The sequence below is a fragment of the Pieris napi genome, chromosome 24 (assembly GCF_905475465.1).
Source record: "Pieris napi chromosome 24, ilPieNapi1.2, whole genome shotgun sequence".
Lineage (NCBI taxonomy): Eukaryota > Metazoa > Arthropoda > Insecta > Lepidoptera > Pieridae > Pieris > Pieris napi.
Genome location: NC_062257.1, coordinates 3069359 through 3088059, shown reverse-complemented (window position 1 = coordinate 3088059; position 18701 = coordinate 3069359). Strand labels below are relative to the sequence as shown.

Below are 18701 nucleotides of genomic sequence, written 5' to 3'. Positions count from 1 at the left end.
CGGCGAGCGTGGCCAAATGGCGGCCACGACCGGAATGGTCTTTTTCCAGCGACTAGGACCTCGGCTTGGCCCGTAAGTAGTGGTCAACCGCCTGAAGGGCAGAGTTAGGGAGCGTTCAAGTATTACGTAACGGCCTGGCCACGGGGATCGGCGGTGCGAACGGCGATGCGAGAGGCGAGGCGACCATTCGCGCGGGGCCGTTTGCAGGCCACGGACCAGTCACGTTTGCCGCCGCGACCAGTAAGGAAGTTCGACAGCGAAATGTCTTTATCGAAATCATCTCGATATTGCTTGGAAAGTAATAGCTTTTGGTTCAAGACCTAATATTTGGAGAAATTGTGGAGAATTCCACAAGAAGTATGAGAAATTCAGAATATATCCAGAATTATTTTTTTGAGTATACCAGAATGAGTATTGAAACCTTCAATTATATTCTTATGAATATTCAACCAGAATTGGAGAAAAAAGTTAATGCAAATAGAATTTTAAGTGCCGCTGAAAAATTGTTTTTGAGATTAAGGTACATATATTAAATTAATGCTGTGGATGCCAGACTTCCAAATAGCTGGTCTAGCCAGTATTTCAGTAACAAAAAACTCTGTATTCATTTTTCGCCGCGACCACGACTAAACTTATTTATTCCCTTCTCTATTCGCCGCGACTGCCGCTCGACTCCGTGGCTTGCACCGTACTGATTCATGCATTTGTTTCGCTCGCCCGTCGCGACGTCAGTCGCCCGCGCGATTCGCTCGGTACATTTCGCCGGTCGCATCGCTGGTCGCCGTTGCGCGTGGCTTGATTAGTACATTGCTATGAGTTTATTTCAGTCGCTAGACGCATCGCGGTTCGCACCGCGCGAATATTCGCGTCGGCGAATGTCCCGTGGCCAGGCTGTAACGCAATTTTTGGAGATTATTGACCCCCCCCATGTATCTCGCCGTAACGTTTTTCAGTACCCTATTACAGTACTGTACTCAAGTATAGTAAAACGTTTCGTGACCACCTTGTGTCTCTTTAGTTACTTTTATGTGGTGTAAGTCGAAAATAATATTAACAATAACGCGTAATTCAATCCCCGCCCTGCATCGTAACGTTTTACAAAAGGAACCCCCCCCCCTCCAAAAACGCGTTACGTAATACTTGAACGCTCCCTTACCTACTGACTAGCCGTAGTAGTATATATCCCCAACGGCTGGAACTTCATAAGCGCTTCTCAGGGTATGACGTCATCGCAGTGATTTGTAAGCGCAGATTGTAGCTGTCGCTACAGTACCCCCCTTGAAGTGATCACAAAGTGACCAATGTTGAGGAAGTAGGGTATACTGTTGTTACAACCTAAGGGAGGATCCTCGACAACTGACTGGCCCGTAGGTGGCTTATCGAGAAGTTGTATATGTCACCGTAAAATTGTAAAAACCGTTAGATTGTAATCTATCTCGCGAGATTATAAACTGTCGAAAGTTTGTCAACTCAACATACTGCTTACAACTTAACGTATTATTATTCGGTAGATTGTAATCTATCGAAGTGAAACCGTCAAATTGTGAAACGGCCATTTTCTACTTTTCTATTGGTTATAAGAGATGTGACATTCTCGTTTTCTATTGGTTATAAGTGATGTGACATTCTCGGTAAATTAATCGAATCGATTATTTCCTCATTTGTTAATTTTAAAGTTTAACCTAATTTAACCATTACTTGTCAAATGTACATACATTACATTAACTTCATGTTTCAATTAGTGTAGGGTTCCGAAAATTTTGAATAAATTGTAAGCAGTATGTTGAGTTGACAATCTTTCGACAGTTTATAACCTCGCGAGATAGATTACAATCTAACGGTGTTTACAATTTTACGTTAACATATATATATACTTAGTTGGAATAACTTTGTTAGCGCGTTTCAGAGTATGACGTCATCACAGTGATTTGTAACCGCAGATGGTAAGTGTCACTGTTTACCTTAGATACAATAATTCGAGGCCACTGTCATCATATCATTAAATAATCTTTAGCGCTTGCCCCAAGCTTAGAGGGAAAATCCAACAGAAATCTCTATTGAATATTTACTATAGGTAAATACTCTGGCATTCGCACAACTCGTTGTCTCCTATTACGAGATACAATGGATATGACGTTTCCGTTTTGTATTTTTAGATTGGAGTACGTTGTGAGAAACACTTCAATTCATAAATGTTCCTTTGATTATGTATATAAAAACGTGTGTTGCTAGTTGCGGGCTGGAGTACCTAAGGGTACCATTCGGGGGCCTCTTAGCCTCACTAATATATGTACCTCATTAATAATTTTATTTCAGATATAACATTGAAATAAATTTTAACTTCTATTATTTTTATATATATTTATAGTTCTATCATCTCATTAAATCCTAAATATCTGCGTGCCCTCTTTACCGCCATTTTGACTGAACTATACCATTTTTAGCCATGTACCCCCTGCTGTTTCCTTATCCTAGTCTATCTACCTTCTAAATTGTCTTCCTCTTTTGCGTTTATTTTTACCAGTTTAATACTTCGTTGCTCCTTCTTTCTGTTCCTTTTACCATGTGCCCATTTCTACTTAAGTTTATTTATTTTCATTGTTTCATCTGCCTTAGTTATTCTTCTGAATGTATTCTATATCATCTATGTTAAGTTACTTTACATTATATGATATTACGTCCTTAAATTGCAAACTTCAAGTGAAATCGTTAGTAATATTGGCCAACCGGAACTAAAGGGCGCGGCACAGATGGTACGCAACGGTTACTAATAATAACTTTTATGCTAAATCATAAACTAAACAAACATTCAACTCAACTGATGCTATGAACTAGAGTCATTCATGGTAATTTTTATTTATTCTTCGCCTTGCGGGAAGGCATCAGATCTATACGTAGATAATCTAAGTACGTCAAACGTGTATTGGATTTTGACATAAAGGAGTTTGTTAAGATTAAAGATATATGCGCACGAGTTGAATATTGTCGCTAAACTTCCAACAGTGACAGCGATAACGATCCTTAGATCTGTGTATGTGTCACCGTAAAATTGTAAACACCGTTAGATTGTAATCTATCTCGCGAGATTGTAAACTGTCGAAAGATTGTGAACTCAACGTACTGCTTACAATTTAACGTATTACTAATTAACGGTCTACTATAAAGCCGCCCAATCGGGGACAACCTTCGGACAGTTGACAATTTTAGATAGTAATTTGACGGTTTCACTTCGATAGAGTACAATCTACCGAATACGTTTAATTGTAAGCAGTACGCTGAGGTTCACAATCTTTCGACAGTTTATAATCTCGCGAGATAGATTACAATCTAAAGGTATTTACAATTTTACGTTAACATATGCAAACGCTGATCCCTATTAGATAAACCCCGAACCTAAACAAGCATTAAGTGTCATAGGTCAATTGTCAAACGTCAACAACCAGGTAAAGGTATTCTTGTTATAAACGTCAATACTTATCAATCAATTATAAGTTCAACATATTAATAAAAAATCACCTTTCTTATCACAACCCCAAGGGACATTCACCTGAACTGCCAGTTTTGAACTTTTCGTATTTGAATTGCCAATTTGATCATTATTACATGGATATGTCACCGTAAAATTGTAAACACCGTTAGATTGTAATCTATCTCGCGAGATTATAAACTGTCGAAAGATTGTGAACCTCAGCTTACTGCTTACAATTTAACGTATTATTATTCGGTAGATTGTACTACACTAACTTAGTTATCATTCAAACTTCTTTGGTCAATTACAGATTAATTTTACTTCCCAAAAATTTCATATAACTACCGAATAATAATACGTTAAATTGTAAGAAGTACGTTGAGTTCACAATCTTTCGACAGTTTATAATCTTGCGAGATAGATTACAATCTAACGGTATTTACAATTTTACGTTAACAGATAAAAGGTTCAATCATCCGAAGATGACCTTTATTTTAATGCAATAAAGTTCAAATTCATTTATTCATTTAGGTAACACAATGTACAAGCAGTGTTGACCTAGTGGCTTCAGCGTGCGACTCTCATACCTGAAGTCGTAGGTTCGATCCCCGGCTGTGCACCAATGGACTTTCTTTCAATGCGCATTTAACATTTGCTCGAACGGTGAAGGAAAACATCGTGAGGAAACCGACATGTCTTAGACCCAAAACGTCGACGGCGTGTGTCAGGCAATGGAGGCTGATCACCTACTTGCCTATTAGATTTAAAAATGATCATGAAACAGATTCAGAAATCTGAGGCCAAGACCTAAAAGAGGTTGTAGCACCAAGAAAGAAATATTGTTTAAAGAACTTTATTTCTCATTACAAAAAATGTATTTATATTTAGACGAGAAACTTAATAAATATATATAAAGAGAAACACGTCACCATCGGCCGTCCCAATTTTAGTCTAATAGGTTCATTCTGATATGTATCTTTAATGCCCTTTTGAATTGGTTAAACGCGCTAATATTACGAATTTTAAACGGCAATGGATTAAATAATTGCACACCCTCATACTTAATAGACTTCTTCAAATAATTTCTACGCGGCTTCGGCAAGATAACCAAACTCGCTCGGCGAGTATTGCGTGTTTGATTTTTTAAATGATAAGCAACTATGGAGAAATGCGAAATACATATTAAATGCTTCTAATTTTACATTTACAGCCAGTTCTCAAATCAAGGGCGTACAACGGACGAGAAGAACTGGCAATAAACTCTCCGCCACTCTTTTTAATCGCCATGTTTTTTGTTATATAAAATATTTGTTATGTATTGCAACCATTACCAACCATAACCAACAAACTAAACCAAATATAAACTCCAAGCGATATAACTGAAACATCAAAAAGCTGTAATGATCTAAATTTCATACTACTTGAAAGTATATTTGAAATTACCTCTCGAACTTCAAACAAAAATTTTAGGGGTTTTTCATTGATATATAAAAAACCCAAGATGCACAATCAACGTCTAAAAAACGTCCTCAAAAAATGAGCGCAACATTCTAAATTGTGCACTCATTTCAAATAGTCTCGCGTCTAATAAGTGGAGTCGATGTTATTTATTTGTGTTTTTTTTTATAAATAAATTTATGTACTTTTGAACTTTTTTGTGTGTAGTTTTTGACAAATATATTTACGCTATATAAAGTGTAGGTCAGGGTAGCCAATTTAACATTTTTTTTTTAATTTAAAGAAAAAACTTTTTAAGCGGATTAAAGTTATGTATTATTATAAATTTCCAACTATTTAACATCCAACACCTTTTGTCTTTAGTCACCGTGACCACGTACGCTGTAAAGCACCCGAAAAGTCGGATAAATTTAAAATTATGTTAAATAGTTGTAAATAAAAAAGTCATGTTCGACTCCACTCAATACCTTGTCCTACCGACCACGGTCGGTCGTAAAATTTTATTGCTTTGAGTACGTATACACTGCGTTGTAATAACAACTTTAAGCAATTCGCGTAAGGTTGATTTTGCAATAATATATGCTTGTAACATATACTGTTATAGACATACTGTTATAGAAAGAGACAGAAATAGTGTTTCGGGACACTTTCGAGCGTTACTTTTATACGAGACTGTGCATCTTGGGTATATCAATGGGGTTTTTAATAGATATTTAGGGGTATTTAAAGTTTGTTCTATGTGACATTCTGTAGGTGTTCGCTGAATGACAGTATTTACACACCAATGGTTGTATGTTTTATGGCCGGTTATTATACTTTTCTTGGCCGGTAAGAGCGTCGCTGTCATGGATATTAGTATTGCCAGTAAATAAAAATTAATCATTATAAGGGGAATAATTTGAAGTCATGCAGGCTAACTTGTAAAAAATATAAATTTACTATTAATTTAACATGACGATTCAAAAGTGTACTTGGTTACCCACTTGAATAAAGATATTTTGAGTTCGAGTTTGAGTTAATAATTTATTGAAATGTCTTAATAAAACAATGTATACTAGTATATAGAAAATACAGTTCTAGGCTCAAATAAATGTGTCACGAACTTACGGAAAACTAACATAATAGGTTTTGTAACCTGTACTAATAATATTTTAAGGTACCTAATAAGAACCGTTCGATAATTAAAACTTTGATATTGCAATTAATGATGCAAGGAATTAAAATAAATAATTTTTATTTTTTATTTTTATTAGATGTTGGTAGATAATAAAATTATTAATTGTACGCACCAACATGTAGACGGTAGTAATATTATAACTTCTGTATTTCAAAGTTTGGACAACTATTATCATACAACATACATAATATATAGGTGTTAAACATTCGTACTTTGTACATATTAGCTAATTTATGAGGGCTTTAAAATATATGACTTGCTATTGATGGTAACCGCTTTCAGACGATAATTAATATATGTAAGACTCACTCATAACGTATATAATATATGTCACCGTAAAATTGTAAACACCGTTAGATTGTAATATATCTCGCGAGATTGTAAACTGTCGAAAGATTGTGAACCTCAACGAACTGCTTACAATTTAACGTATTATTATTCGGTAGTTATATGAAATTGTTGGGAAGTAAAATTAATCTGTAATTGACCAAAGAAGTTTGAATGATAACTAAGTTAGTGTAGTACAATCTACCGAATAATAATACGTTAAATTGTAAGCAGTACGCTGAGGTTTACAATCTTTTGACAGTTTATAATCTCGCGAGAAATATTACAATCTAACGGTGTTTACAATTTTACGTTAACATATATATGTCTAGGAATGTGCATTAATTATGATATTGTTATCCTGCATGGAAAACAATTACATTATATTGATAAATACCCGTTAGACAGAGCATAATTTGTTTTATAATTACAATCATAACACATGAAAGAAGCTATAGCGGAATATGCTTAAAAGGTATTAAGAATACCCATACACACTCCACATACATACCCTCACTTTCACACCATCACACAACACAACCAAATAGGTATTACTTAGTTTAATGTATTTAATATTTTTCTTTTTCCTTTTGTAAATGTATGGCTATATCTTTATGGTCTAAGATCCCGATATACAACAACGATTTAATTAATATTTAAAAAAATATATTTTTTTAAACATTTCACCGGTATGATTATTAGGTAAATTCTATACCAATCGAAAGTATGAAGCCCATAGAATATGCAAACGTTAGGTTGTTTTTAATCAATTAATTATTTATGTGTAAATTTTTTATGTGACACTAAAGTATATATACATCTTTAGTAAAAAATAAGGTTATAGTGATACATATATAATACCACCCTGATTAAAAATATTGATTGAAAAAAATTAAAAAAATGTACTACATGCAAATTATAAAAAAATATTAATTAAACATACTCTGGACTGAAATTTGCTAGGCAACCCATATGGATTATATTTATTGACATAGTAAATTAAATATAATATACGTTTCATTAAATAAGCATCTCGGTGAAGGTCGTTGTATATCGGGATCTTATACTATTAGTATAATTGTTTTTTGTTATATATAATATATGTTAGCTATAGGATTACGAAATAAATAAGAGGCGTAGCGTATTGGCCCGGGCGGCAATTTTTAGCGGACTGTCATTTCACAATAAATTATACCGTGTGAACCGTTATGGAAAGAAGTACCGTGCTATACAGAGGAAGGAAATCGGGTACTGTATTAACTTTATTTGTATCACGACGCTTTTTTTTCACTTAACTTGAATAAATATCATAAAATAAGCATATTACTTGCTTGGGTACATGCTGGTCCTGCTTCATAGGGCAATCAAACTAGACAAAGAAATCAACTTTGACGTAACTCACACACTGTTTGACTGTATGATAATTATTTCTTTGAATAACGTAAATTCTATAGTTCCGATATTTGGAAATATGTTAGCAGTATGTATATACTATATACATAATAATTTAGTTATCTGCTGCATTTTTATAACACCACGCCCAATTTTAATGTAGTATAGTAGTTTTCTTTATTCTAGGTACATAGTCTTCACATATCAAATCAATGTAATGTCAAATGTCAAATAAATGTCATTTTTTTAAATATTTATAACTTTCAAAAGTACGTTTTTTATTGGGCCTAATTGACATAAATGATTTGTCTATGACTTATCATTTATTTCGTAAATCTTAATAAAAATCACTCACCGTATTCCACATTCCATAAACATTAGAACGAATCCATAAAGCATACATCTGGCGGCGTAGGCTTTTAAGATAACTCTTAGGAGGCTGGGTGTTCTTTTCCCACCGGCGCTAGCTACTTCCTCTTCCCACAGACGAGCGAACTTGTCACCCAGAGGACCTGCGTATCACAGAAGAATTATATATATTTGAAGTGAAACTTCTTTAGGCGCATGAGGGTAAAATTTAATATTAGGGTCACGAAGATGTGCAGCGTTTTTGTCGAAGAAAAGGGAGAGAGCGATAGAGAGAGTGAGAACGTTATAGAAATTCTATTTTTAAAATTAAAAAGAGAATTTATGAAATATTAGCATTTTATATTTTATGCAAAATAATTTATTGAAATCTCAAATGACGAAGTGCAAATTAAAATGCCACGTGTTTTTATTACCGAAGAAATAAATTTAAAAAAATTAATTTATAATTTTCGACACTTAATATTTTAATGACAATTAAATTCCTAACATAACTTCCTTTTCCCCTTAACCTTAACCAAGACTTAAAAATTTGTTTGCCAAAGAAGTTTCACTTCTGACATGTGTACTTTGTACGCACGCACTTTTGTTTTTATATAAAAATATATAGCCTATCAGGCACATTTGTGACCGAGAAGCTAGACAGCAGAGAAGTGTCAAAACCTCCCCTTTAGGGACTTTATCAACTTGAAAGGCCCGGGTGACTACTACTCCGAAAATATCCTCATAATATTTATGGGCGAGTCGGGGCACGCTGACCTCGTCAGTGACATATTATATATGCTGACTGTCTAAAAATTTACTACCAGTTCTCCAATCAAGGGCAGAAGAACTCCACCACGGCTTTTCATTGCCAACTATTTATTTTACCGGACACTTGTAAAGACCTGCAGCTTACTCTGTAAGTTTCAATAACGTACAGCGATAATTGGAAGTTAACATAGCGTCACTGTTCACTGTAGAATGATAATCTCGTATGACAAAAAATCCTTTATTTTTTATTCTTAGACTCATGTCATTTAACAGGTATAGTCATGAAGTAAGGAGTTATTTATATTATTAATAAATAAGTAATTTTTAACATAAGTTCAGTAATAAAAAAATTGTGAACTTGTTTTTAAACTAGAAATCCCGAAAACCCGGCACTCCATTGTCGATCTCGAAAAATTACGCGGGATCTCGAGTCGGGATTGCATTCACTATGTGTAATGGTTGCAGCGTCCGATTCATATGGCGCGTCTAAACGGGCCATATTTTGCTGCAATTGATGGCTGCAACACTGTGGCCGGCAACATTGCAAACAATAGCAGCCACACTATGCAATATTGCAGTAATGTCCCGGCCATATAGCCAAACATGTTTTGTATAGTCACATATGGCCGATGTTGCCCCGATGGGTGGCCGGACGATCGCTAGGCTATCGAATTCAACTGCAATATTGCACAGCCAGTTCTATTGTTGTTTCTGTCACTCTCTTTGTTATGGCACAGTGTATCCTTTTCTACGCGACATGACGTTTGCTATGAGTGAAGTGTGCCTGTTGCTATATTCTGTGTTTTGCGATCAGCTGTATTTGGCGTTAGATTACTACGTAAAAATTACTGCTTTTGACATTCTAGTTCTTGAATAATTTATTATCAAGACTTATTTCTAGACTCAAATTGTCTACAGTTTCACGCCTATTTAAGTAAGGTCGAATCCACAATCTCTTCTTTTTCTGTTTCTTTTTTAAAACAATATAAGCTGCTGGGACAAGTGTGATTTCGTCAGCCATTGTTGCCGGTTTGTGTAGCCCGTTTAGGAGTCTGCATCATGGGCCATACTATTGCAGACATATTGCAACACATTGCCCAGCCATAGATTGTTCGGCCATCAGCTGCATTAAAATATTTTTCTAATGGCCGGACAATTAGTTGCCAACAGTGCAGCCATCAATTGCAGCAAAACATGGCCCGTTTAGACGCGCCATTATACAAACGTTTTGTATGCTAATTCAAGGTGTTCTATATCCGGAGAGCTGATAACGCAACCTTGGGATCGCAAAACAAAAACTCCTCGAGAGCAGGATCGCTACAGGAAATTACAAAAAGGCTCTGACCTTCATCACAAAACTAAATTGCTATTTTAGTACGTAAACGTCTGCATTACTTATTTAACCGCGTATACATAACGTAGGAGAGCAGTACATCAGGAGCAGGCATCTCCGAGGTCGTAGATTCTATCCCCGGCTGTGCACCAAAACGCTTCTTTCAATGCGTATTTAACATTCGCTCGAATGTTGAAGGAAAACATCGTGAGGAAACCGGCTTGCCTTAGACCCAAAAACGCGACTGCGAGTGTCAGACACAGGTTGATCACCCACTTGCCTATCAGATTAATAAATGATCATGAAACAGATACAAAAATTTGAGGAGCAGACCTAAAAAGGTTCTAGCGCCACTAATTAATTTATTTCGTTTTATACATGTCGAAGTAATGGCGCTGGTATCAGCGGCCATTTTCATTATAATTTAATAACATCAAAGTCAAATTAGTTAAAAACCGAAATATGGTTTATTTGACTTGCCAATATTAATAAATCTACAGATTAACAGACTTTTTGATAGTATGTAGTAATATGTTGCTAGATCTATAAATTAACGACTATTCAAAGGTCAAGAATAATAATGAGTTCATAGTCATTATTATTATTATTTAAAATTATGATAAATAACTTTTTTTGTGTATATGCATACACGTTGTTTTAGAAATTAAATTATGCAAGAAAATATGACATCACAAATTTTACACACATACACATCAATTATATTAGAACATAAGCAAGATAGCAAGGGAAATTACAGCAATCACAAAATAAACAACAAAAAGAATAATAATAGCTAAAACGAAAAAGAAACTTAAACCTCATCATTAATTAAAAATCATGATAAACAAAGTTGGAAGATTCTAATTAATGTTTTCGTTATAGCAAAAAAATATATGTTGCATTCCTAGAAACATTATTGTTGTCAAGTCAACTGTCTTGGAATGTTTACTCTAGTGTAAATTAATAGTGCTGTAATCCGTCCTTCTGAAGGCATTTTTACATCATATAATATATTATTAATTAATTAATGTTATTAATAAAACGGCAATTGTTTTAATTTACGTACTTTAAGCTTATTATCTTGTCAGTTAATTAGTGTAATTTTAAAATAAATTATTGTAACTTTAAAACAATTAATTTTTAACATATATTTTATGCAAGTGTTAAAAAAACACTTTATATAAAAAAATAAAAAAAACCGGTTACATTAGTTATAAGGCAACGGGCGGCCTTATCGTTAACAACCTCTTCCTTCCAGGCAACCCTAAAGTGGAACAATAAAAAAGAAACACCTACAGAGGGTAAAGTACAAGAACACACGTACGTAACTATGTATAACTAAAATAAAGTAAAATCTAAAGAAAAAATAATAATAAATAAAAAATATGTATAAACAAAAAATTTAAATGCCAATCAAAAGGTTAACTGAGTGACAATAATAAATACATATATATGTAGTAGCTAATTACGAGGCAGAAAAAAAAAGGAGGAGTGATAGAATTCAGTTTTATCTTTAGGTAAGATTGATAAAGATTTAGGCTGTCCGGTGAGAACTGCCTGACTTTAGCCAAAATACTAGTTAGTAAGAAGTCACAATTATTTTTATTGATTTCACCAAAACTAAGTAATATAATAACTACTTTCTGCAAATATTAGGAAACACTTTTGATATTCAAATTTTGAAATGCTTTTAATTTTGTAGTCTCTGTCCAAATCTCCATATTTGGATTTTTGTGAGTCTGAGAAATTTATTACTTCTCTTATTTTACATTCTTAACGGGTTGTACTTTGAAATAAAGAGTACCGTTTGTGTCACTGTGGTAACACAAAAACATATCTTAAGTTCACATTTAATAGGACCTTGACTTTATATAAATAAATACTTTATATATTTCAAATTCAAAGCCTTTAATTTCAACTAATATAATATATATACTTTAAATAAGTATATAAAAAATGTAGCTTACCTGATGCATGTTCTTCTAGCGGCTCATACAGATCATTTTCATCCATCTCCTTCTTCAAACCACCCCAGAAGATTGGTAGGGTCCATCTAAAATTTTAGCATTTAAATTATCGAATCCAAAACAGTGATAACTCATAAACAATATATTGTAAATCCCAGCTGTCAGTCATTTCACGGCAGAAAAGATCATCAGTATTTGTGTAATACATACAAAAATACTTTAGGATTTAAGAACTATTTTTCTAAATATGACAATAAGATTAATATACAAAATAAGATGCCTAATATTTGTCATTTTCTAGTAACCGCTAATAAATCTTGGTACCTTAAACACCAAGTAATCACACAGCATCATAAATTTAATAATTATTAGCATACAATAAGTAATAACATAATTTATGTATGATTTATATTGAAATCAAATTACCGAGCTGCTAGATAGCCAGCTAGCTGAATAGCTTTATTCATTGTAAAAAATGGTATGTTATAAAAATGTTGACAAAACAACGGGAGACTTATACTTTTTAAATATACTAAAATTATATATATTTTTTCATTTGAATATATGTGTGGTAACAAAATGCAGGTTATTATAATTTTATAATATTTAATTGATATTTGATAAAAATTAATGTAAAATTCACAAATTCAATAAAATTGTATTTTAAGACTTATTATTTATGATTTTTGGACAACATTTAGTTAACATTATTACTAATTTATTCACATTACAGTACTTTAAATTATTAAACTATATCTATAAAAATACTTACGCAAATGTCAGGGCAGATAAGGGATTTGTTTTGGCCCGAGGATGAGGTGGCTTTCCTTTCTTCTTTGGAGACTCCATTATTTAACTATTGAATATAATAAAATTTATTTTACCTATCAAAATGGTTGACAGAACCATAATAAATATAGTTATGAATTATGAATACTGTAGTCACTCAGTATGTTATTATTATATGAAGTTCAGTTGGTCAACTGCAGTTTTCTGATGATTAAATCGCAGAAAACCACAATATTAATTTCATATATAATAGGAACATTTATTTCATAAATTATGAATAAAACGAATGAATAGTCAAAACTGTTCAAGTAAATAGATTTAATTATATACATAGTAAACGAAGTACAAAAGGACTTACAATTCAATGTGGAGAGGTAAGATAGTAATTGTACGTTTTATATTGTAGGTTTCATAACTTTTTGGCAGCTTTGTCAAGCAAAAGCAGGTAAACACTTTTTGCAGAACGAAATCCCTAGAAAGTTTCGTTTTTTTTATTTACCCTCACATCCACTATTATTTTAAAATACTTATATAAATTTCAACCACTTGTGTAAACACAATCGTACATCAAATAATTTCTCGATGGTAAAAAATAACGACTTTATCCAATTTTTTATAGTAATTATACCGGCACTACAACACTCACACAAGCGTTCCCATGCGCTTTTCTGTTTTGACTATTTCAATTTGATATTTACAAAATTGAGGATGTCAAAAGAAAAAGTAAAATATGTAATGTCAATGTCAAGCTCAAAAGAAATAAGAAATGCCAACTGTGTTGCTGGCAGGCTCTTTTGAAAAGTACCAGAAATATACAACGAAGTAGAAAATATACTAAATTAAATAATATATAATAAAATAAAGGACGTTTAAAATAGTAGTTTTAATTTGATTTAGTAGTTTTATTTATTTGTCTTAACCTTCCGAGATAAATCGATTGGCGAATCCTATAGGAACACCGAAAAAAGGCAATGAAATTAATTTTCAGTCATTATCCACATAGTGCCCTATCTTTCTATAAATCTCTACTGTACAAGCATTACTTGCTCACATCATATCCGTAACATAAATTCAGACGTGTCATTCAGAGCATCATTGCATTCCCAAAGAAAATATTAATATGGGTAGCAATATAAAAGCCTAGCCTGCATTATTTGCGGTTATCAAACGTTAAAACAACGATAATTTAAAATTGAAAAAATTGGTGATTTGGTAATAATTATGATATATGGCGTAATAGAAATTTGTTTGTTTAGTGTTTTATAATTTTTATAATTTGATGTTGTTTATGAGAGACTGTAATGAATCGGCTTAGTAAAATTAATATACCTACATTTTATCGTAACGGTAAAATGTAATATGTGGTTTACACTTATTATCACCTCGATCTGTTTTTGGAAAGTTAAAAGTGACCAACAACCGCTTGGATCCAATCCGATTTTTTTCGTTGAATTTGATCGTCGCGTCACTTTTCATGTTGTTGTTTCTCCTAAGTTCTATGTCTACGTAGTCTGTGGTTATTGTTATGTACAAAACTTAAATGTTTACAATACTTAAAAGTTAAAACTTAAAATTTTAATTATTATGATGGAATAATTACATGATGAATAATGTTTAAATAATTTGGAAGTATCTAGATAATATCTAGAGTACATTGGTTTATCAATATGTTAGGGACATATTATCTAAGAAAGTATAAAATCATGATACTTTTGAGTATACTGTTTTTCTATCTAGGTTGTGGTATAACTCTTAGTTTTATACGAATGGATTGCGTAGCTGCTTCACAGCAATTAGCAAAAGAAGCACCAAGTAAATTTGACAAAATAGAGTATGCAGTGTTGGTTTTAAGTGGCCCAGGATATGAAGCAAAGAGAGATGCTATTAGGGCTACATGGGCTAACTTTGTGGGAAATATTTTTATTGAAAATGAGGTGAAGTTGTATAAATGGAATCATACATGGGTTGGATACACTCCTCAACGAGATTTTATCAAAGTATTCTTTGTTGTGGGGACTCAAGGTTTGAGTGGAGTAAAGTTGGAGAGATTAAAAGCTGAACATATGAGATCAGATGATTTACTTCTTCTAGATAATTTGGAAGATAACTATAAAAACCTTGCTGTAAAATTAAAACATTCCCTGCAATGGGCACATGCACATTTAAAATTTCTAAAGTATTTAATTAAATGTGATGATGATTCTTTCCTTCGGGTTGACTTGATTGTTAAAGATTTGGAAGCATTTGCTCCAAACATGAATGACCCAGAAATACATAAACATATTACCAAAAAGGTATAGCATATTGTTAAAAACTATTATAGTTAATATATTCTATAATAATTAAAATGGTGCTTAGACTTAGAATGTCGGGAGAGTCTAATTTATTCTGACATTTAAACACATTTTTCTGTATAATATTGTACTTCCAAACTGTTAGTAATATTATTTTTTAGCATTCATCAAATGAGTATAAAGGATTATACTGGGGTTATTTTGATGGACGTGCCAGAGTGTACCTTAATGGGAAATGGGAAGAAAAAGACTGGTTTCTTTGTGATACCTACCTCCCATATGCTTTGGGAGGTGGGTATATTATATCCAAAAGTATTGTGGATTATATAGCTAGGAATGCTGACTTTTTAAGGTATTGTATTGTTGTTTTAAATTTAAATTATTAGTATGTGAAATAGGCCATTCAAGTATTAGGTAAGCAGATTTACTGTAATTTATCCCATTTCTCTTGTCAGCAAAAGTAAGCCAAGCTCTCAAAAATAATTATACATAAACATATTATTTTTTTGTAGGAATCCTCGAAAATACATTTCGTTTTCAAGCATAGATAATGTGTGGGTAATATGTGTAAAAAAGTAAATAAATACTGTTGACGCGTGGGGCCTGTAGTGCTTATGTAATACTTGAACGGCCCTATAGACCCATCTAGTGGTAGCCTCTTTAATTTGAAAATTTATTTTATTTTGTACCACTATCATTGCAAATAAAGGATTTATTTAATTTGAAATCATTTATTTGTGTCTTTAATTTAAAACATAGTAATAGATTGTGCTTAGGCATCATCATTTAATTTTACAGGTTATAAATTTAGGCAGCTTAATTGGGGGGCCAGTTAACATATCAATCATACTTATTTTTCAATGTTCATAAATTTTCAGTCATTACAACTCCGAAGATGTCTCAATGGGTGTCTGGACAGCAGCCCTTGAAGGCATCAACAGAGTACACGATATACGCTTTGATACGCAATGGAAGTCTAGAGGCTGCGAAAATAATATGCTTGTGCGACACAAGCAAACACCCACCGACATGTTTCAAATGTATAGAACACTGGTCCATTCACATGGGGAAAAATTGTGTAAGACTGAAAATGCTTTAAGGAAATATTACTTTTATGACTGGAATGTTTTACCGAGTATGTGTTGTAAATGAATTGGGACCCAAATAATACTCAATAAAAGAAAAAGTGCCTTTATACGGCACTAAGCATTATACATTCAAATTTACCAATGCAATAACTTCTATTGGTCCGAGAGCTGGCACCAATTTTTGGGTAGGTATTTGAGGAAAGCTGAAAACTTGTCACATACCTCTCCTATTATATTCCAACACGGAATTGCAAACCTGGCTGGTGAGTAGCGGGGCTAAATCAACCCCTACATTTATAAAAATATTAATTTTTTTCCCCAAAAATCGGGGTTTTAACATTACCAGACGCGTGCAAATTTAAATTAAATTGTCTGGCTTGGAATATAATAGGAGAGGTATGTGACAAGTTTTCAGCTTGCCTTAAATACCTACCCAAAAATTGGTGCCAGCTCTCCTACTATATTACCAACAAATTCAGACATAGAATAGAAGCACAGTTCTTATGGGCGCTCTGAAGACAAAGTTTCTGTGACCCTAATTGCCGCTTGGCGGTCTGGCAGTCGCGCCAACGTATTCTAACTTAGGCTTTACTGAACAATAAGCTACAGGAAGAAGAGAGAGCGAAAGAGACGGAAATTCCCCCAGTTTATCATAACTACGAGAGCGAGAGAGACGAAGTTTCCCCCAGTGTATCTTAACTACGAGAGCAAGAGAGACAGAGAACGACGCCAGCGCCGCCAATTACGAATTAAATTGTGGGCAGGTCCCACTTGGAATCGGCACATGAAATCCTTAACGTCTGCGCTTCTATCCTATGTCTGAATTCGTTGATATTACTACCTACGTATATTTTTTTACTATCGAATATACAGTCTATTTTTTATGGTGTCAAAATGGTAGATGTAATATGTCAAAGTCAGAAAACGTCATGTCAATATCTCGTTTTTGACATAACATATGAAACTCATCAGGGTCAGACAAATTGACTTTTCGACAGACATAATCCTCTAAAGCGCCCTGTAAACGATCAAATTTGTTTGTCAAAACTTCACGTTTTCATCAAACAATAGCTTAGACGATCAAACCAAATATCAAACAAATTTGTTAAATTTCTAGTAGATTCTGGTTTCTCCTTTCGTGACGTGACGTCGCCGTGCCGAGCGCTTACAATGAGTAATTCAGTTGACACATTTTGGCATTGACTCTAGCACTGTGTATCAAGACAAAAAAAAGAAGACAAAATTAAGAGATAAATTCTCTTGTTCTTGTCCATATAATCTTTTTTTTTTTTTTTCATAACATCATATTACGATAAACAGATATGAAATGCAACGTAAATTCTTTGTTCGTAATATTGCCACTCATATCGTCACTGAGCGTAGCGTCCTCCATGATGTCAATACAACGAGTGAGATCTTGTTTGACAAACACCGCCGTACACGTTCAAACCTGTTTGTCAAACTCGACATCAATCCAGATTTTCATCAAACATTGTTGATTGTTTGACAAACGCCTCAAACACAGCAATACACTATCAAATAATTTGACAAACAATTTGATCGTTTACAGGGCACAAAAACGAATTTCTTTAAAAATTACATTTGGTCACGCTTTATCACGTGACCATACAAATCCCTTTGGCGGTAGTGTCATGCCTGTTGAAATGTGAATAAGTCTCAAGTCCCAAGATTAAATGTAATAACAAATACTTAAAAATATCTATTTTGACATTTCATAATGTTTATCAACCTAGGAAGTCAATTTGTTTATGTGTAGATTTAGCAAAATATTTTATACAAAAACCTGTCAAATATCAGGAGTACTCTGTCTTTAGTGTTAAGTACCCTTAGCGTTTGAGATTAATATAGCGGAAAGTTCTTTACGATTTTTTACATTTCAAAATTGTTTGTTTTTTTAGCTGTCAAAAATTGTTTGCAATTAATTACTTAATAATTTAGTTAACATAAGTTTACTATTGATCTAAGTAGCCAATACATTAGTCGTTTCATTGGAGATTCATTTAACATGATCCTAGATCCTTTATCATTTAGAATTTTACATTCTCTGTCAATACTTATATATTATAAGACTGGTAATGAAATAAATACTTACCTTAAGACTCAACCTGTACATTAACATCGGTACTTTATGACATTTTTAGAAATATTAGAAATATGTAATTCTTGAGTCTATTACGACGTGGGTATGTAGGTAGTATAAAGAACATTTCTTTTAAGCATGCCCACATATTCTTGATTTAAGACAAGCTCAGTTTTTTAAATCGGGC

At 33.2% G+C, this 18701-nt stretch overlaps 2 protein-coding genes across 4 annotated transcripts in view; one reads left to right on the top strand and one right to left on the bottom strand.

Annotated features, from left to right (window-relative positions):
- Window positions 1-13703, bottom strand: part of LOC125061942 (probable multidrug resistance-associated protein lethal(2)03659) — an 86817-nt gene extending 73114 nt beyond the window's left edge. For both annotated transcript variants that reach the window (XM_047667574.1, XM_047667576.1), the window contains exons 1-4: window positions 13390-13703; window positions 13015-13098; window positions 12243-12328; window positions 8179-8335 (exon numbers count right to left, since the gene is read on the bottom strand). In XM_047667574.1, the coding sequence (XP_047523530.1) occupies window positions 8179-8335; window positions 12243-12328; window positions 13015-13091 (320 nt within the window). In that variant the 5' untranslated portion in view covers window positions 13092-13098; window positions 13390-13703. The remainder of the gene's footprint in view (window positions 1-8178; window positions 8336-12242; window positions 12329-13014; window positions 13099-13389) is intronic.
- An 891-nt stretch (window positions 13704-14594) lies between these two features.
- LOC125061803 (beta-1,3-galactosyltransferase 6) lies at window positions 14595-18438 on the top strand. Of its 2 annotated transcripts, none has more exons than XM_047667402.1 (4): window positions 14595-15325; window positions 15487-15677; window positions 16204-16566; window positions 16872-18438. In XM_047667402.1, exons 1-3 carry the CDS (start codon window positions 14699-14701, stop codon window positions 16475-16477), a joined length of 1092 nt encoding a protein of 363 aa, XP_047523358.1. In that variant the 5' UTR covers window positions 14595-14698; the 3' UTR covers window positions 16478-16566; window positions 16872-18438. The 2 variants fall into 2 exon arrangements, with proteins under 2 accessions (XP_047523358.1, XP_047523357.1); XM_047667401.1 differs by having other exon boundaries at window positions 16204-16567; window positions 16875-18437.
- Window positions 18439-18701: the final 263 nt, after the last annotated feature.

Coding starts and splice junctions, on each gene's coding strand:
- LOC125061803 (XM_047667402.1), top strand. CDS start 14,699: ATGTTAGGGACATATTATCTAAGAAAGTATAAAATCATGATACTTTTG. Junction 15,326..15,486: donor ATAAACATATTACCAAAAAG/GTATAGCATATT, acceptor ATTATTTTTTAG/CATTCATCAAATGAGTATAA. Junction 15,678..16,203: donor AGGAATGCTGACTTTTTAAG/GTATTGTATTGT, acceptor ATAAATTTTCAG/TCATTACAACTCCGAAGATG.